General features: G+C 44.4%; 4 protein-coding genes across 4 annotated transcripts; all 4 read left to right on the top strand.

The window, feature by feature from the left end:
* Window positions 1–1,072: 1,072 nt before the first annotated feature.
* Window positions 1,073–2,428, top strand: BT62DRAFT_923471 (uncharacterized protein; the record flags this gene model as incomplete). The annotated part of the gene is made up of 9 exons (XM_043184519.1): window positions 1,073–1,090; window positions 1,148–1,385; window positions 1,439–1,521; window positions 1,571–1,631; window positions 1,681–1,800; window positions 1,854–1,971; window positions 2,025–2,103; window positions 2,156–2,261; window positions 2,313–2,428. The coding sequence occupies 9 exons, from the start codon at window positions 1,073–1,075 to the stop codon at window positions 2,426–2,428; spliced, it is 939 nt and encodes a 312-aa protein (XP_043034751.1).
* A 347-nt stretch (window positions 2,429–2,775) lies between these two features.
* On the top strand, window positions 2,776–3,412 carry BT62DRAFT_923470 (uncharacterized protein; the record flags this gene model as incomplete). Its single annotated transcript, XM_043184518.1, has 6 exons — window positions 2,776–2,788; window positions 2,843–2,856; window positions 2,911–3,021; window positions 3,069–3,175; window positions 3,270–3,282; window positions 3,368–3,412. 6 exons carry the CDS (start codon window positions 2,776–2,778, stop codon window positions 3,410–3,412), a joined length of 303 nt encoding a protein of 100 aa, XP_043034750.1.
* A 1,458-nt stretch (window positions 3,413–4,870) lies between these two features.
* Window positions 4,871–6,148, top strand: BT62DRAFT_989011 (FMN-linked oxidoreductase; the record flags this gene model as incomplete). Its single annotated transcript, XM_043190134.1, has 4 exons — window positions 4,871–5,137; window positions 5,196–5,634; window positions 5,693–5,976; window positions 6,029–6,148. 4 exons carry the CDS (start codon window positions 4,871–4,873, stop codon window positions 6,146–6,148), a joined length of 1,110 nt encoding a protein of 369 aa, XP_043034749.1.
* A 526-nt stretch (window positions 6,149–6,674) lies between these two features.
* BT62DRAFT_923468 (uncharacterized protein) lies at window positions 6,675–7,518 on the top strand (the record flags this gene model as incomplete). The annotated part of the gene is made up of 5 exons (XM_043184517.1): window positions 6,675–6,877; window positions 6,942–6,992; window positions 7,235–7,238; window positions 7,288–7,369; window positions 7,421–7,518. The coding sequence occupies 5 exons, from the start codon at window positions 6,675–6,677 to the stop codon at window positions 7,516–7,518; spliced, it is 438 nt and encodes a 145-aa protein (XP_043034748.1).
* Between the last annotated feature and the right edge of the window lie 8,653 nt (window positions 7,519–16,171).

Below are 16,171 nucleotides of genomic sequence, written 5' to 3'. Positions count from 1 at the left end.
AATGACAGAGCGACTACGTGATTTCCTTCCCAAACAGAAAATTCTAGCAGGGTCTCAAAGGCCTGACTTTGGATATCTCCTCTGGCGAGGTGGCCCTTCGTGCGCTTGTTCCTCTTCGCCTCAGGGACGAGATCAATGTAAAAGGTTTAATGGTGCGTAAATGTTCGTGAAACACTTATTCCATACTCTAATATCGTTTCGGTTGGACAACAATTCACTGATGATCCCCAACAGCACTGCATTGTCAATTTGACTTTCAATTTCGAGATTGACGCCAAGCCTTTACACGTATCCCCAAAAAGGACTTTGATGAGATTTGACCACCGCTCTTTCTGACGTATTCAAATTCGGGTTCGAAATAGAGACATCGTGCGTTCTAGATAGCTCGTTGAAACCATCTTGGTATCGACTGACATCCTTTCCTTCAGTCTATCTCTATCTGCAATATCTATCGGTGGTAGCTGGCCGAGCCTATCATTGAGTGCTGCCTACAGCCTACGGTTCGTCATGTCTGTGGTTATTCCCTTCGTACCCCCATATACAGTGGGAGGAACGTTGGTCTCTTTTGAAATATCGCGCTCGTTCCTCGGGCTATTTTCTCCTGCTGTGGAGTGCAGTCGTCATGCGGTGTGGTGATTGTAACTATGGACCATATGCAACGGACGTTACGGATTGCATTTCCATTTACAGAAAGCGAATGGTGAACACCTTGCCGAAAGGTAAGGATTCGTCGTTAACTGCGAGGATACTGTTGACTTAGATCGTTCATGCAATCCTTGACCTCTATTCAACACGGCGGTATCTCACACGCAGTGCTATGGATCATGGTCCTCGTCAATCATTCCTGCTGATCACACAAACATATCAATATCATCACCGCTCAGCGCTCGCGTACCACATGCTCGGTGTGCAATTCGTAGGTGGCCTACTTACCTCGCTCTGGTCATGAAACCAGTGACAATGTCATGAAACATAGAAAGCCATGTATAAAAGCCGTTCGAGACGAGCTATAGCAGACCATTCCTCCTTTTCTCTTCGCTCCTCTCTTACGTCCTTTGTACTTCAATTCACTATGTTCGCACCAGCAGCCGTGAGTGGTCTGTTATCCTAGAACCTTATTGCTCATTTTAATACACACCGACGCCAGTTTATTACGCTTCTGACCGCCCTTTCTGGCGTCGCCGCTGTACCCTTCAGCCAGCTCTTCAGGACCCTTCCTAAGGACATTTCCCACGTCGCCGTCGACGAGGCCCACGGACACTACCTCGCTTTCAAGCGCGACGGTTCTCTATACGGCAGATACCCTGTCGATGCACAGTCCAACGGCCTCGAGCGTCGTGCCGCCAGCCAGTGCGCCCAGCTCTCGGTAGATGAAGCCAAAACTCGTCAGTGGCCATGTCTCTTTCATTTTCTGTCAGGCTGATCTGTATCCGTGCAGTTCCCGGATGGGATGCCATCGTGCAATATGCCAACAATAATTGGGGCGATGGTTCCCGCACCATTGTTACTAACCCTTCTGACGTGCGATCCTTTATCGCCTCATCGAGTCGTTCTCTGATCATTCTTCCAGTACGTCGACAGTCCTGCCCAGGTTTGTATCACAGACGATGTCGTCGAGCTCAGTTTCTCCGGTACGTTCAACTTATCACCCTTTTGGTGTTCATTCCAATTCGCGGACAGGCGACCCGGTTTGCCAGACGCACACCACCTCTTCTGAGGGTAGCCTCGTTGGTACTTCTGGTGAAGTCGATATCGAAGTCGACCAAGGCTTCAACACTGACACTTCTTACACCCTCACCAGTATGTCTTCTCATCTCTCTCTATGAGTATTCAGTTATTGATATGATATCTAGCTGCATCAACGATTGGAGTTTCAGACACATTGACCGTCAAAGTGGGCGTTCCAGAGGTAGCCGAAGTGACTGACGCTTTGACCATCTCTACCGAGGTCACGGACACGACCTCGAGCACGTACGTTAGACCGTGTTTAAGGCTCTACTTCTCCCGTTTATATGGTCCATTAGCTTCGACGTATCCTACAACGACGTGAGCAAAGTCACCATAAAGATGACTGCTCCAGAAGGCAAGACTTGTACGGCTACGGTTAGCTTTTCTTCGAGGAGGTATTTGCAGTTGGCTGACTGTCGAATCTTAGACCAGCACCAAGACTTGTAACATCCAGGCAACAGGAAATATCCGTTACCTCGCGAGCGGGTGGGTTTGGTTCAACTACGACGATGAGACTGACGGTCACTACAAATGTTCGTATTCTTCCGCGCCTGTTTAAAGACCCTAACATGACATCATCACAGGGGCTGCTAGCATCGAAGCGGTCCTCACGAACCAGGATGACCGCTCGAGCTTTGCCGAGTTCAAAGGCTCTATGGTGGCAAATACCCAGACTAGCTATGCTGGCACCTGCACGTAACTGTATCGCCATGACACCAAAATTTGAACTTTAAGACTTCAGCTTAACATATGATTTATTTCGTTTCATGCCCTGGCATTGATCCATACTATTTACTCTTACAATCCGTATACCATTTCGTTTGTGACTTGCGTCGCAATACATAAAAGGCTTGACGTCGGGACACAAATAACTTCTGATGACATTTCTTGACATAGCAGTTCACCATTCTAGGAAACGGTATGATTTGAGGCAGGACTCACAAGGAGGAGCCCAACACGTGTAGAAATAGGATGTTATGCCGGAAATTCGCATCACAACTGATCTTTACATCCTGATAACACGCAAACCTGAATACAACCTATTCAATGTCTAACGCCGGTGCGTCGAATCCTGCTGCTCTCCGGTCTAAATTCTCGACTATAACACCCTGAGAGATTGCGGAATATGTAAGTCTTGTATACCATTTTCTCGTGATACGTCAATGACCGGACATCCTATAGACCTTGCTAAAGATCTGTACGCGCTCAGCATTTTCCTACTATTCATTCAATGCCAATGATATCCTCAATATCATTTTGGTCCCCACCTTCTCCCAAACACCCACCATCAGGGTGCGCATTCAATATCATCTCGGACGCACAATCTTATTTCAATGTAGAATGCTCTCATCTCGTTGTTTGCCACGAGTGTAGCAGCTGAGTTTATCTTGTCTGTTGCGATGATCTACACTCTGAATAAGGGCAGGACCGCTTCGGTGTTTCCCAAGTCAGTTTATTCGTTTTCTTGTTTATGCCTGTCCGACGCCCATACAGCAGCATTGCAATACTTCTGACATTGATGCGGATGGTTCTGATATCAGGGTTAGTTACAAGGTCAGTAAAGCCGCTTCCAAGTTTCTTCGGCACAGCCTTACACAATGATACTTAGCTTGTACTCAATGCTCATTCTTGTTTACAGTATGCAGGACAATATCTGAGCAATCTCACTGCTCGATCCCATTGAAACCAGCACTAATAATTCATGCCATAGTTTCTCACCTGGCCAGATACTCTCATCACTGCTGTGATGAATCGGTATTTAGAAGGGGTCAAATCCTGTGACATATTTTAATAGAACTTTTGAACCTAAATCCAAGTAAGGAAATACCATGCCAAAAATGGTAGATTTTAAATAAGCCAGGAGTGCATAACTTTCCCATCAATGTCTGCACCATGGCATCGAGAGCCAAGCGAAGAAACTCTCCAATTCACTCACCGAAAGGCCCAAAACTAGACCACATCCACTATACATCAAGTCGGTGAACCTGAGGCAAGCGAATTAACTGACAGGTGCACTGGGATCAAGAAGGGCGATCCACTATCGCATTGTAATTGTAATTGTCCAAGATTCCTACTTGTTATGAAGGGCATCATGGGACTTTGGAATGCTCTTTAATGGTCTTTGATCAGCCATTGCCTCCTTACTCGCTCATTCTCCGTTTCTGTTGTCTCGCAGCGGAATGTCATCGGATCATTTGCATGCATCGGTGCAGCAATCTGCAGAGTGCATCAAATTGATGGGGCATGTTCTTGCGATCTTGCGAAGTTTAGGTAGCGATCTGTGACTCTGAGGTATGTCTATCCATTCTTTCTTTCAACTATTCGTATTTCTTATGTTGCACTTCATAATGTGTTGGGTGCAGAAAGTCCAAGTCGCGAATAGGTACACGTGGATATCACGTGGGCGTGCAGAGTCAGCACCAGCAATATGGTCCGAGTCCGAAACCGTCACTGTTTTTTTTTTTTTTTTGCTTTTTTCACGTACTGCAAATTTACATGAGGCAAATACTTTTCCTTGCAGGAGGACCAAAAGGCCAACTCACACGAACAGTTCACTGGTCATTTGAGTAGCCGGATCTCCCCCAAGTTCGAAATCGGCGCGTACCATAGTAACTTTGAAGTTACTCCTTTATGTCCTGTTTAATGCTAAGTAGTTTGTGGAAAGGGGATTGAAGAAGTATTTCAAGATGAAGCGAACCAAAAACCATTCATCATTTCTCTTTAAACGCTCGCAATCTGGCGCAATGTTCATCGTCACAGCAATGGTATAATCATCAACAAAACATGGGCGCACGTTACTAATTGACTCGGGTATGAGGACACCTGCCGACTGTTTCCATGCCTAGACTCCCTAGACTCCCTCTCTTTATGTATGGCGTAACGAATATTATCTTTGGAGCATAGGTCGCTGATTCAGCGTTTGTAACAGTTAGTCATCTAGGTTTGCTGACTGATTTGCTACACTCCGCATTTACCGACCGTGCCGGAAACTATGGCCGTCGCCCTGGATGAATCATTAGCGCCCTGACGCACGTCGTTGGCTCAGCGATTGAGTATCACTACCGGGAAAGGTTAACATTTCAGATATAAAAGCGCTCTATACCGCTGTCAAGTTTTCTTCATCGTCCACACGAGTATCACGATGTCTTCCAGTAAATTATTCCAGCCTATTACCCTTGGACGTCTCTCTCTATCTCACCGAGTCGTCATGGCTCCTCTGACGCGACTTCGCGTGAATCCAGTCACCCTTGCCCCTTTATTACCTTTGGTGAAGGATTATTATGTCCAACGCGCCAAGATCCCTGGCACGCTTCTCATCGCCGAAGGCACCATCATTGCACCCCAAGCCTCTGGGTTCCCTGGTGCACCAGAAATATGGACTGAGGAGCAGATCGCTGCCTGGAAAGAGGTGCGTTGCCTCTCCACACTCGAGAGTTTCCGTTGACCAGATTCTTTGTATTGCATAGGTCGTCAACGGTGTCCACGCCCAGGGAAGCTACATCTATCTACAAATCGCTGCTATGGGACGTCAAGCATCCCCAGATTTTCTTAAGTCTCGCGACCCTACGTTCCCGCATGTAGGAGCGTCGGCGCTCCCTCCTACACCTGGCGCACCTGTTCCTCACGAGATAACGAAAGAGGAGATCAAGGAACACATAGAATTCTTTGGCATTGCTGCAGCAAATGCGGTGAACAAGGCTGGGTTTGACGGAGTAGAGATCCATGGGGCGCATGGGTTCCTTGTGGATGAGTTCATACAGAGCGTGAGCAATGTTCGGGATGATGAGTATGGTGGAACCGTGGAGAACCGTGTGAGGTTCCCCTTGGAAGTTATTGAACGGGTAGTCAAGGAGGTGGGAGCGGATAGGGTAGGCTTGCGGCTGAGTCCGTGGAACCGTGGTGCCGGTATGTTTTCTGTTGGTCGTGCTAGACGATAGGATGCTGATGATACTTCCTTTCGTAGGAATGCGGATGGAAGATCCTGTACCCACTTTTTCACATCTGGTAACGAGTGTGAAGGAGCTGTATCCCGATTTTGCTTGGATTCACGTCGTCGAGGCTCGTGTCGACGGGTTTACCGATCGGTCCCCAGAAGATATCAAGGATGTCGAAACTAATGATTTCATTCGGAAAATTTGGGCACCAAAACCCCTTATTTCTGCTGGTGGATATACTAGGGAGTCAGGGATAGAGACCGCCGACGAGAAGGGTGATCTTATTGCTTATGGCCGGTGGTATATCTCGAACGCAAGTCTTTTCTTGCTTTCATCGAGAACATTGGCTAACTTTGTTTGTTTAGCCTGATCTTCCCACGAGGCTGGAGAAGAATATACCTTTTACGAAGTACGATCGCCCCACATTTTATGTTTCTGGAGATACCAGTGGTGTGGGCTTTACAGACTATCCATTTGCTGAATGATTTAGATATAGACTGACAGTAGAACTTATAGAGAAAGAGATAGTATTGTTATAGGTATTAACATTTAAAACTCTGAATGTTTGAAGGAAAGCAATATCCTGCAATTTCTACTTGATTTCTGCCAAACGACAAAAGATCGGTGATCGCCTGTTTTACCGGAGTGAAATAGAGATTCCCAGCACTAAGTACGGCGCATAGCATTAATGAAACATAGTGGGCCCTAGACGCGGACTTCACTGATCATGTTCGTTTGCATTGTTAAGGATAAGCGGTCGGTCCTGCCAGTCAAAGAACTTTAAATTTGAATCCAGTTTGGAACGTTTGTTACTGGCACTGGTACATTGGTATTCCTAAGTATGAAAGCTCAAGAGCCAGACATTGGCTCAATGTTTTTCCAAAATTATAAGACGCCCAGAATGTAGATAGTCCTTGGGCAGGCAAATTATACACAAGTACCGTGGTAGGCATTTGTTTTGGAATTCAGAGCCTATGAATGGGATTGCCGAGTTTGGTCGAAATAAGCGATATGAGCTGGTCCAAGGTCGCACAGCTGTTTGGGTTGCATAAGCTGGCTCTGATTCCCGACCAGCATCTTCTCGAGGACAGAGTACTTTTCTTTTTGATCCGATACCCGAACCGGTTGTCATACCATGGAGACCTTCTCGAGGCTGTAGAGGCGAGGCGGCTGGGGAGGAACCCCTCAAAAACTTTGCGGAATATATTTTATGGGTGAGCATTGCCGTGATATTTTTGGGCGTGACATCTGAGTTTTCTTTTTCTTTTAACTTTCTAGGTTGGAAGATTCGTTCGGTGCTTTGCAAGAAGAGACCAGACTGTCTAATAGGTACCCATAGACCGACCTTTGGGTGATGTTACGTGGTAGATTCATCCCAATCTACATGTGTCTGACTTCTCCCCCACAGTGGGCATCGCATTTTATTTCGTTCGGGGGATCAGCGCCGAGACTGCTATCTCCGGACTCATTGCTTCATCCCCAACCTATGATGCCCAAATAATGAGGGCCGAAATCAAGCGTGTTAGGTAGCTCTCACCCTGGATTTCGACCACCATCACTTGGCGTCATAGTCTTGTATGTATATAAAAGATTTAATGAACAAAACATGTCTTGTTGTTGTCAGGATGAAGAATTCAGAGCGACCGTCTTCTTCACAATATACGACACTTCTGGCAACTCGTTCAGCAAGCCGTTCTGCCAGATATGTACGGCATTTGCAGATTTTATCATCTTTTCACTAAGCATCTTTCGTATAGCCCTGGATCATAAAACAGAACGGCGATTAGAGGATAAATCACGGTACTATGGGCTCTATTCAATATTGGATGCCATGCTGGCTCACCAGAAAAAGTAAACCTTCGCCGACTGTGCCACTTTCCAACACATTATGCATGCCTACACCTTGTCCCATCAATGGCACAGTTCAGTATAAGCCATCTGCATGTCTGGAGACTCTGATTTCACTGGCGACCAATGCTACGATACAAATTTCAGCACTGGAGCTGCAATGGACAATATATGGAAGGGCCCTATGCATTCAAGAGGGAGACTATGCTCACAACAGTGGAAAAGGAGGCCTGTCATACGGTTGAGATAGCAGCCCAGAGATGCCAGACTCGGTGCTAGGCATTCTCGGGGACCAAAGGGTGCATCAATTCGAAGAGAGATCAACCCAAGAGTGCCCAATGTAGGCTGATACATATTTGAGCATAGAAGGAGGATGGTCTATCAAGAGGTAGCCAGTGGTGGAGGTTCCATGCTATCTCACAAGTTTTGTTCACATCACCATGGTTGTAACTACATTTCAGTCGTGTTGACATTAGCAGTGTGGGATGAAGCCAACACCCTCTAGTTTTTCATGTCCTTGCCCCTTCTCTCTGGGGCTGCCCTTTTGGTTCTAAAACCCACTCTCTGGGTAGTGAAATATTGATGTGAAAGAAACATGGGTGAGGGAAATAATGTCCCTATGTGACTGTGTTGTTCTCTACTTAGTAAGTTTGACTGACAAGATTATCATTAGACATTCTCCTTGGCATTTGTCATCACAGGGACTTAGGAATTGATAGTGCTGTATATTATACACTGTGTGTTGTCATGTTCTCTCTAGCTAGCCAAACCCACACTCCCCAGTCTCCCCTCATGTTAGGGTATAAAATGATACATACAACAAATCAATCATGTTCTGAGTGGGAATTGAACCTGCTCATACCTGTAACAAACAGGATCAAGAATGTTATCTCCTCAGTGATTCTCTCTTCTTCATCAGTATATTGTCTTGTTCTGATCAGCCAGTTTTTGCAACTGCTTCAATAATGAACAGCATAATTTGAAGCAGCTTTCTATTTTTGCCATTAATTGACATCTGGATTATTGCAGAAGCTGAACAATCCATGATCAACAGAGTAGAGATCAATGGTTACATGCTGTGTATAGTTGATGCAGGTGTATTTGGGGCAGCCACAGGTACTTCTTGTGGCAGATCAGTGTGTATGATTCTGCTGAGACAAATATCCATATGTAAGCCTTCTTATATCATTACAGCTGGCACATAGACTAATATCAAAGCAGTTGTAAAGGTGAATATGGAAATCAAGCTCAGTTTGTTATCCTCCATATGTCTCATTCCAAATTTTTGTCACAAATTAGTGGTCTTTGGTTTGATAGCAGCAACCAGCATCCTCAACTTTGATGTACAGGCTGTATATGCTGGATGGAGGAAACAGAAAGATGGACCTGAGGAAGATATCAGGAGTTGAGACCTTACTGTTCTTGAACTACTATGACTACATCATTACTGAGTTTATCAGGTAGTGCAATAGTCTATGTATTTGTATCTATGAATATACTAAGCATCCTATTGCAGCAATTACTTGCTCCTACCATCTGTTGGTTTTAAAACACTTTGAGATGCTGTTATCTTATGATTAGATTGCTGAATGCTGTTTGATATCAGGAATAATGCCCATCTTACCTTTCATCATAGCATTTAAAGTGATCCTGATGATAATCATTCTCATTGTTGCAATGCAACAGATTTTTTGCTGTGCTACTGCATGCTATATAGTGAGAGATATAAAATGTGTTACATCCACAGATTACTCTCTTGCTTATCTTTCACATTTCATCCAGACTTCTTTGATGTCCAATCAGACCAATATCAGTAGAGCTTTGATATACCAATTTCTTGATGTTCAAATGAATTCAATAATACTCTTCTCTCTACTGAGTGGTATGTATATTTATTTCTTCAGATACATGTGTTTAATCAGAGCTTTCCACAGGCCTATATACTGGAATGGTTGCTATCACACTGTGGAATATCTGTGAGAGGAACATTCTAACTCTACTATGCTTTAAATGCTGAAGTGAATGGCACAGTTATGAACAAGTCTCTGCACATCAGACAAGTTGGCATCACTATTGTTATAACCCTCCTCTACATTTTTACTATCATTGGCTTTGCCTTCAATTGGTCATCCATCCATTCTATATTCATAGACAATGGATAAAGCTTTTTAACAGCATATATGTTTTATCAGAGTCCTAGAGCAATAGGAAAGATTAGTATGGGCACAACAGGTATTATCTGTACTATTCTAGCAGATTCCACTATGGTGTGTATGACAACAAGAATTTTTAATGCAGCTTACCATTATTCTAACATATATTTGGCACTATAGGATAGTCTGAGATCAGCACTGGCTGATCATTCTGCCTCCTGTTCTTTTTCTTCTTTCTGCAACTGGTAATATCTCTCAGATCTCTTAGGATTGGTGAATTTATGCAACAATTTGTGCAGCATTCAAAATTATTTTAATATACCAGGACTATATAGAGACCAACTATAAGAAATTCATCAATGTAGTGATGTACTTTATTTATCCTTTATTCTTGCAACAACCTTATGGTGCACAATGTTCATCATCTATCATATCATCACTGTTGTACAAGGAGGAAGTCAGGCATTTGGAATCAGAGCTTACTATCACATCATTAAAGTCTTTGTAGAATCATCAGCTCTTTATTCCATATGCTTGATTCCATATATAGCTTTTTTCTCTCATGATTCTGTTATACTGGAACACTTTGATTGTCTAGCAGAAGCTACATGTTATGATTTTTCCACTTTTTCCTCATTTTAGCCCCTATTCATGCTTAGTCAGAGCATCAAGGCAAGTGCTTAGAACCATGGGACAAGGCTTAGTCATCATAACTGGCTGAGTCTGTCATTGTCTTTTGACATGACAATGCTGCTTGATGATGCACAATGATCCTTTTATGTATGGTAATGATGCTCTAGGACAATGAGCACAATGGACCAGGAAACACACAATAAGTAGTAGTATTATTAGCATATTCTGTATAGTATTTAAGACTGTTAGCTCTTTCTGGTAATCCCCAGCTTCAAGCTAAAGTTTATTTATCTCATTCTACCCTTGAGCTGATTCTTCAAGTCTTGTGACACATCAATCAGAATATGCATCAGTGAATTCATTCAATCATCTGAAGTGCAAGGTGATGACTGTCTATCACATGTATCTGTTCACATGATGCTTGAGTCTAACAATTAGCTCAAAGCTTCCTCTTCCCTTTCCTCATGCACTATAGTGTGGAGGAAACTGAATGCCCTCAGTAATCCCATTAGATCCAAACTTTGATTGAGAGTTCTTTGAACTCCTTTTTTCTATCATTGGAACACTCCTAGACCTACTTGTGATTATTCAGCTGTGTAGAGGATGTCACTCAATTACCACCTAGGCAATCTGACACTATAATGAGTTTCAACATATCCAACAAATCCTTCACAATGTAACCTCTGATCTACCTCTCCATGACATCCCAGAATCCTGACAAACATCTCACCAGCCTCTGACAAGCCCCTTACCTGAAGCCAGGCCTAGCAGCACACATCAAGAGGATGTTCAAGGAGAAGAACACTGATACCCTCCCTGACCAACAAGCAGAAACAGCAACAATCACCTTGCAGGGTTCAGAAACCCTTGGCAATGAACCCTCATCTCTGACCACAAGAACAAGGACCTCTCAGGAGACTTCTTTCAGCAGTCTCTCTCCCCCAATCATTCCAGAATCTCTCGAACCTCTGGGATTGATAACTATGCCAGAGACTCCCTCAGTCCCACTCAGATGGCTGCAGGACTCCGCAGCACATCATCTTGAAGCCAGCCTCACAGCCCTGCCACCTTGGGCCACCACTTGATCGAAACCAGCAGTGGGCTGGGAAGGTCATCCTCAGACTGGCTCGATGACAAGTGACAAATCCAAGAAAACTGAAACAAAATCATCCACTGGCTATTCTCAGCATGGGATCTCAACATCCCCTTCAATTACAATGAGGCTCTCTGACAAGAAGAAAAATGACAGTGAAACATTCTCCAGCCACCCTGCAGTGAGCTTGAGGAGCATCTCATCCTACAGGGGCAGACTAGAAGGGCCACCAAGCACAACAGGCAGCATAGGGAGCAGCAGAGAAGTACTGAAAGAGAGCAGTTGGCAAGGGTCAACATCTTCAATTGGTATGAACTCCAGCCCAAGGTCACATCAGTACTCACCCCTGTCTGCACTGACCACTCACTCTTGATCCCAGTATTTAGAGGGCCAAGCACTGCCAGCTCCAACCCCTAGGCCCCTGAGTGGTGGGCAAATGCAGAAATCCTTACCACCAATGAAATAAGAGAGGACAATAGAATCCCTTCTTCAGCTTGGGACAATGTCCCAGGAACTGCCCCACAACCTCCAACCCCCCAATATCTCCCTCCCCAATGAACCCCCAGTGCCAATACCATGTTTGAGGATGATAAGTCCATCCTTAGGCACTATAAACTATGAGTCCCTAACATGGCTCACATCTCTGCTCATGCCCTCCAAGGTTTCCTCAGGAGTTGAGTGGTTGGGCAACTCCTCAATGATGGATACCAAAGAAATGTCCAGTTCTATCATGAGCAAGTGGAGGCAGTGTGAGTGACAGGTGGGAACTGATATGACTCTGATATCAGAAGTCAGCCTGCTTTCACATATCTCAATGCCTCATACTTCTCAGGCCCCATGGCTGGACTAAGTATCCAGCCAAGACAGTGGAACGATGGTACAACTGCAAGGGGGTGAGGAGAGTTTCTACAACCCACTTGCCACTTCTCTCCTTGAGGAAGAGGAGGACAGTGAGAATGAGAGAGAAGAAACTGAGAGCAGTGACCTGTCCTGTGCTGGTGGAGAACTTGCTTATGGGCTACAGGAAGAAACAGATGAAGAAGAACTAGAATGGGTGATACAGGAGGCAAGGATGCAGGAATATCAGGAGTTTTACTTGTGGGGGGTGAACTTTTTATGGTGTGATGCTACCTGGGTAGCATCACAAATGGGACAATTATATTTGCATTCCACAACTAATGAAAGAACAGAGATCCTCAGGCATGCAGCCACTGACTATGCTGCTATGCAATACAACAAGAAACATCCTAAAGATCAGATTCAATGACTGCTGGCTTACTAGATGCTGGAACCCATAGGACCAATGCCATGGTCACCACCTGTTACCTCAAAATGCACTGTATACACAGCTCCATCTATCTGAAGCATATTTTTATACTTGGCACCCTCATCCCACTCCATGGCAACTTGGCTATCTCAAAGCTGAGCCTTGTCCAACAACCTGCTGACCTCATACCAAAACCCATAGACCAGCAAGAGAAGCTGAATACTAGGGGCCCAATCTCCACCCAATGAAGCAAGTGAGAGTGGCACTGGAAAGAAACTGATCAGGGATGACCCTGAAGCAGTATGACTAGGATTCACCATTTGGGATGGAGTCATAGTCTGAAAGAAGAAACTGCCATGGGAGAGTCCAGTTGCAGATGACAACTTGCTCCATTCATTTTCTGAACCACCACAAGAGTGGTGATGACCCCCATTCTCTGATTGGCCCAATCTGATGGACATGCTACCCAATGATGTGGCAGTCCTTTAATGCCACCCAGACCTCTTACAGAAATCCTGCCCTTTCAAGGGGGCTTCTGACAATGTCGACTGATTCCTGATTGACTGTGAACAATACTTTGAGGTCTATATCAGATATCTAGGAACTGACATGAACAAGGTCATATTCACCACCTCCTATCTCAAAGAGAAGGCCAAGACATGGTGGATGCTTATTTCTCTGAACTTCTGATCAATGACTCAGAAGCATTACTGATACCTCTCATGGCTGGTGTTTAAACAAATGCTCCATGATAAATTCATTGATCCAGCAGTTCAGGAAGTCCATAAGCAGAAGATCAAGGACTACAAAATGGGGGATAAGGCAGCCACAGACTACTTCAATGAGCTGGAACAGCTCATGAAGCTTGCAGACATCAGGGATGACATGGGCAATGAGGGACAAATGGTCAAAGCCCTCAAGAGAGGAGTTCCCTCCTTGTACATCACAATGATTTTAGCAATCAGCATCAAAGCTTTAATGCCAGTTGGGTACAATAAATAAAAGGAGCAAATCATCAAGATGTACAAGGAGCATCAAAGGCAGAAAGCAGAATCATTGATGCTGTAAGATTACTTGAAGAAGTCGACACTGCCAACTCCAACCAATTTTAAATCATCAGGGACAACTGCCAGAAAAACATCAGGATTCTCAACAGCCCCCACCTATAGCACACAGAAAACTGGGACAGGAACTACATATATGAGACAGGGGAAGCTGATGGATATTGACCATATGAAGAAGGAAGGAAAGTGTTTTAACTGCAGACAGAAGGGACACATGGCAAAGGACTGTCCAAGGAAGAAACAAACCTGGGAGGATATCCAGGCCCAAATTGCCAAACTCCAGAAGGAAGAAGAGGGACTTGGCACTGAAACAAAAGTCAAGGAAGTAAAAGACAGAGCCAATCAGTGAGCAATTCCACTGAATCAGCTAAGGACTTTTATGGTGTGCCTACAATAGCCACTAGTCAGACTAACAGTGTTTCTGTAGTTACTTCTATGCCTACCATATCTACACATTCAAATATACCCCAATCAATGATACTGCACACCAAAGAATTGCAAAAAAAGGCTCAAAGGCCTATGGGCCAAACAGGGGCAGAGAGCCCTACTATGTGGCTCAAGCCATTTGATACCAAATAGACTTGGCAGACCATCAAAGATGCAAAAAATAAAGAAGCAGCAAAAGCCATACTCTGGAATTGGATCCACAAGACAAAGGTCGAAGAAGTTGTCAATGAAGCAATCAGAGGACTTAAAAAGGTAGAAAGGTGCCAAGCCTTGGAGTGGCTCAATGAATTACAAGGGCCATGAAAGTTCATCTGTTGATCCAAAATACTCAGTTGGGATCTCCTCATAACAGCCTGAGTTGAGACCTTGACAAACTGATCAAGCCACATGGTGACTGCCCTAATCAACAGTGGTTGCACAGGAAGCTCTATCAATCAAACTTTCATGGAGAGAAATAAACTTCCCATGAGGACTACAGCAGCCCTGATCCCTATATATAATGCTGACAGGACCAAGAACCAGGCCAGATCAATCACTGAGTTTGTCAAACTCTGGCTCACAATCAGTGATCATTCTGAATGGATCGACCTTGCAGTAACTGACTTAGGGGCCAAGGAGGTTTTCCTGAGGCATGACTGGCTGATCAGGCACAATCTGCTGATCAACTGGAAAACCAGCAAAATAACCTTCACCTGTTGCAAATGCCAAAAACTTCTATTTGAATTGCCAGATGAGAACCCAGAAGATTGATGGGATGAGGAGATGAAGGATGGGGAAACCATTCTCACCATTGACCTTCAGTGCAAAATTCACATTCATGCTATCCACCACACCAATAACTTAGCAGCCAAAGTGAATGAGAAGAAGGAAGAGAAGACATTCGAGGAGATGGTCTCAGAGTGGGCCCAAGACTTCAAAGACCTATTCAAGAAGGAGAGCTTTGATGAGCTTCTGGTGCCTAAACCCTGGGATCATGCAATTGAGCTAATCCCAAACACTAATGCCAATCTTGATTGCAAAATCTATCCTCTCAGTAATAATAAGCAACAGGAGCTCGATAAATTCCTCAATGAGAATTTATCCAGTGGAAGGATTTGACCATCCAAATCCCCCATGGCTTTCCCCTTTTTCTTCATCAAAAAGAAGGATGGCAAACTCTGCCCTGTGCAAGACTACTATAAACTGAATGAAATGATGATCAAAAATTACTACCCACTACCTCTCATTTCAGAACTCATGGACAAGCTGCAGGGTATGAGATACTACATCAAACTCAATGTCCAGTGGGGGTATAACAACATTTGAATCAAAGAAGAGAACAAATGGAAGGCAGCCTTCCAAACCAACCAGGGACTTTTTGAACCAACAGTGATGTTCTTCAGACTCACCAATTCTCTGGCAACATTCCAATGGATGATGAACAACATTTTCAAAGACCTCATCTCCACCAGAAAGGTCACCATCTATCTTGACAACATATTGATCATGTCCAAAACCAAGAAGGAGCATAGAAAACTCACACAACAGGTGCTCACCTTGATGAGGAAACATAAGCTGTTCCTCAAGGCTGAAAAGTGCAAGTTCAAAGTACTTGAAACTGAATACTTAGGGGTTATTATTAGTGAAGGGAGCATACACATAGACCCTGTCAAGGTCATGGGCATCACTGAATGGCCAGTCCCCACCAAAAAGAAGGAACTCCAATCCTTCTTGGGCTTCACAAATTTTTACTGGTGATTCATCTGAGATTACAGCAAGATAGTCTGACCAATGACACAGCTCACAGAAAATGCTCCTTGGACCTGGGAACACTCTCAGCAGGTCACCTTTGACAATCTCAAAAGGCAACTGGCCAAGGATGTGATCCTTGCCATCCCTGACCAGAAAGGAAGATTCCAAGTTGAAGCTGACTCTAGTGAAGAAGCAATCAGAGCAGTATTATCACAGGAACAAAGCAGCAAATGGTGACCAGTAGCCTTTCTGTCTAAGGTGCTTTCTATCAC

This window comes from Guyanagaster necrorhizus (assembly GCF_019112545.1).
Source record: "Guyanagaster necrorhizus MCA 3950 unplaced genomic scaffold BT62scaffold_40, whole genome shotgun sequence".
In the NCBI taxonomy this organism is placed as follows: domain Eukaryota; kingdom Fungi; phylum Basidiomycota; class Agaricomycetes; order Agaricales; family Physalacriaceae; genus Guyanagaster; species Guyanagaster necrorhizus.
Note: the sequence above shows the minus strand (reverse complement) of the source record. Positions and strands in the feature narration are given on the sequence as shown.